At 33.4% G+C, this 617-nt stretch overlaps 1 protein-coding gene across 1 annotated transcript in view; it reads right to left on the minus strand.

Annotated features, from left to right (window-relative positions):
* Positions 1–114: 114 nt before the first annotated feature.
* Positions 115–617, minus strand: part of LOC116380936 (cell wall protein DAN4-like) — a gene marked incomplete at both ends in the record, with an annotated part of 952 nt that continues 449 nt past the window's right edge. The window contains one exon of the mRNA XM_031842747.1: positions 115–303. Coding sequence (XP_031698607.1) covers positions 115–303 — 189 coding nt within the window. The remainder of the gene's footprint in view (positions 304–617) is intronic.

Here is a 617-nt window from a genome sequence, read left to right on the forward strand (position 1 = left end):
TACATGTTGTAGTAACATTAGTAGATAGTGTAGTAGTAGATGGTGTAGTAACAGTAGTACATGTTGTAGTAACATTAGTAGATAGTGTAGTAGTAGGTGATGTAGTAACAGTACTACATGTTGTAGTAACATTAGTTGATGGTGTGGTAGTAGATGATGTAGTAACAGTACTACATGTTGTAGTAACATTAGTAGATGGTGTAGTAGATGATGTAGTAACAGTACTACATGTTGTAGTAACATTAGTAGATGGTGTAGTAGTAAATGGTGTAGTAACATTAGTAGATGGTGTAGTAGTAGATGATTTAGTAACAGTAGTACATGTTGTAGTAACATTAGTAGATGGTGTAGTAGTATATGGTGTAGTAACATTAGTAGATGATGTAGTAGTACATGTTGTAGTAACAGTAGTACATGTTGTAGTAACATTAGTAGATGGTGTAGTAGTAGATGGTGTAGTAACAGTAGTACATGTTGTAGTAACATTAGTAGATGGTGTAGTAGCAGTACTACATGTTGTAGTAACATTAGTAGATGGTGTAGTAGTAAATGGGGTAGTAACAGTAGTACATGTAGTAACATTAGTAGATGGTGTAGTAGTAGATTATGTAGTAACA

The sequence above is a fragment of the Anarrhichthys ocellatus genome, unplaced genomic scaffold (assembly GCF_004355925.1).
Source record: "Anarrhichthys ocellatus isolate YVR2014 unplaced genomic scaffold, GSC_Weel_1.0 scaffold9823, whole genome shotgun sequence".
In the NCBI taxonomy this organism is placed as follows: Eukaryota; Metazoa; Chordata; class Actinopteri; order Perciformes; family Anarhichadidae; genus Anarrhichthys; species Anarrhichthys ocellatus.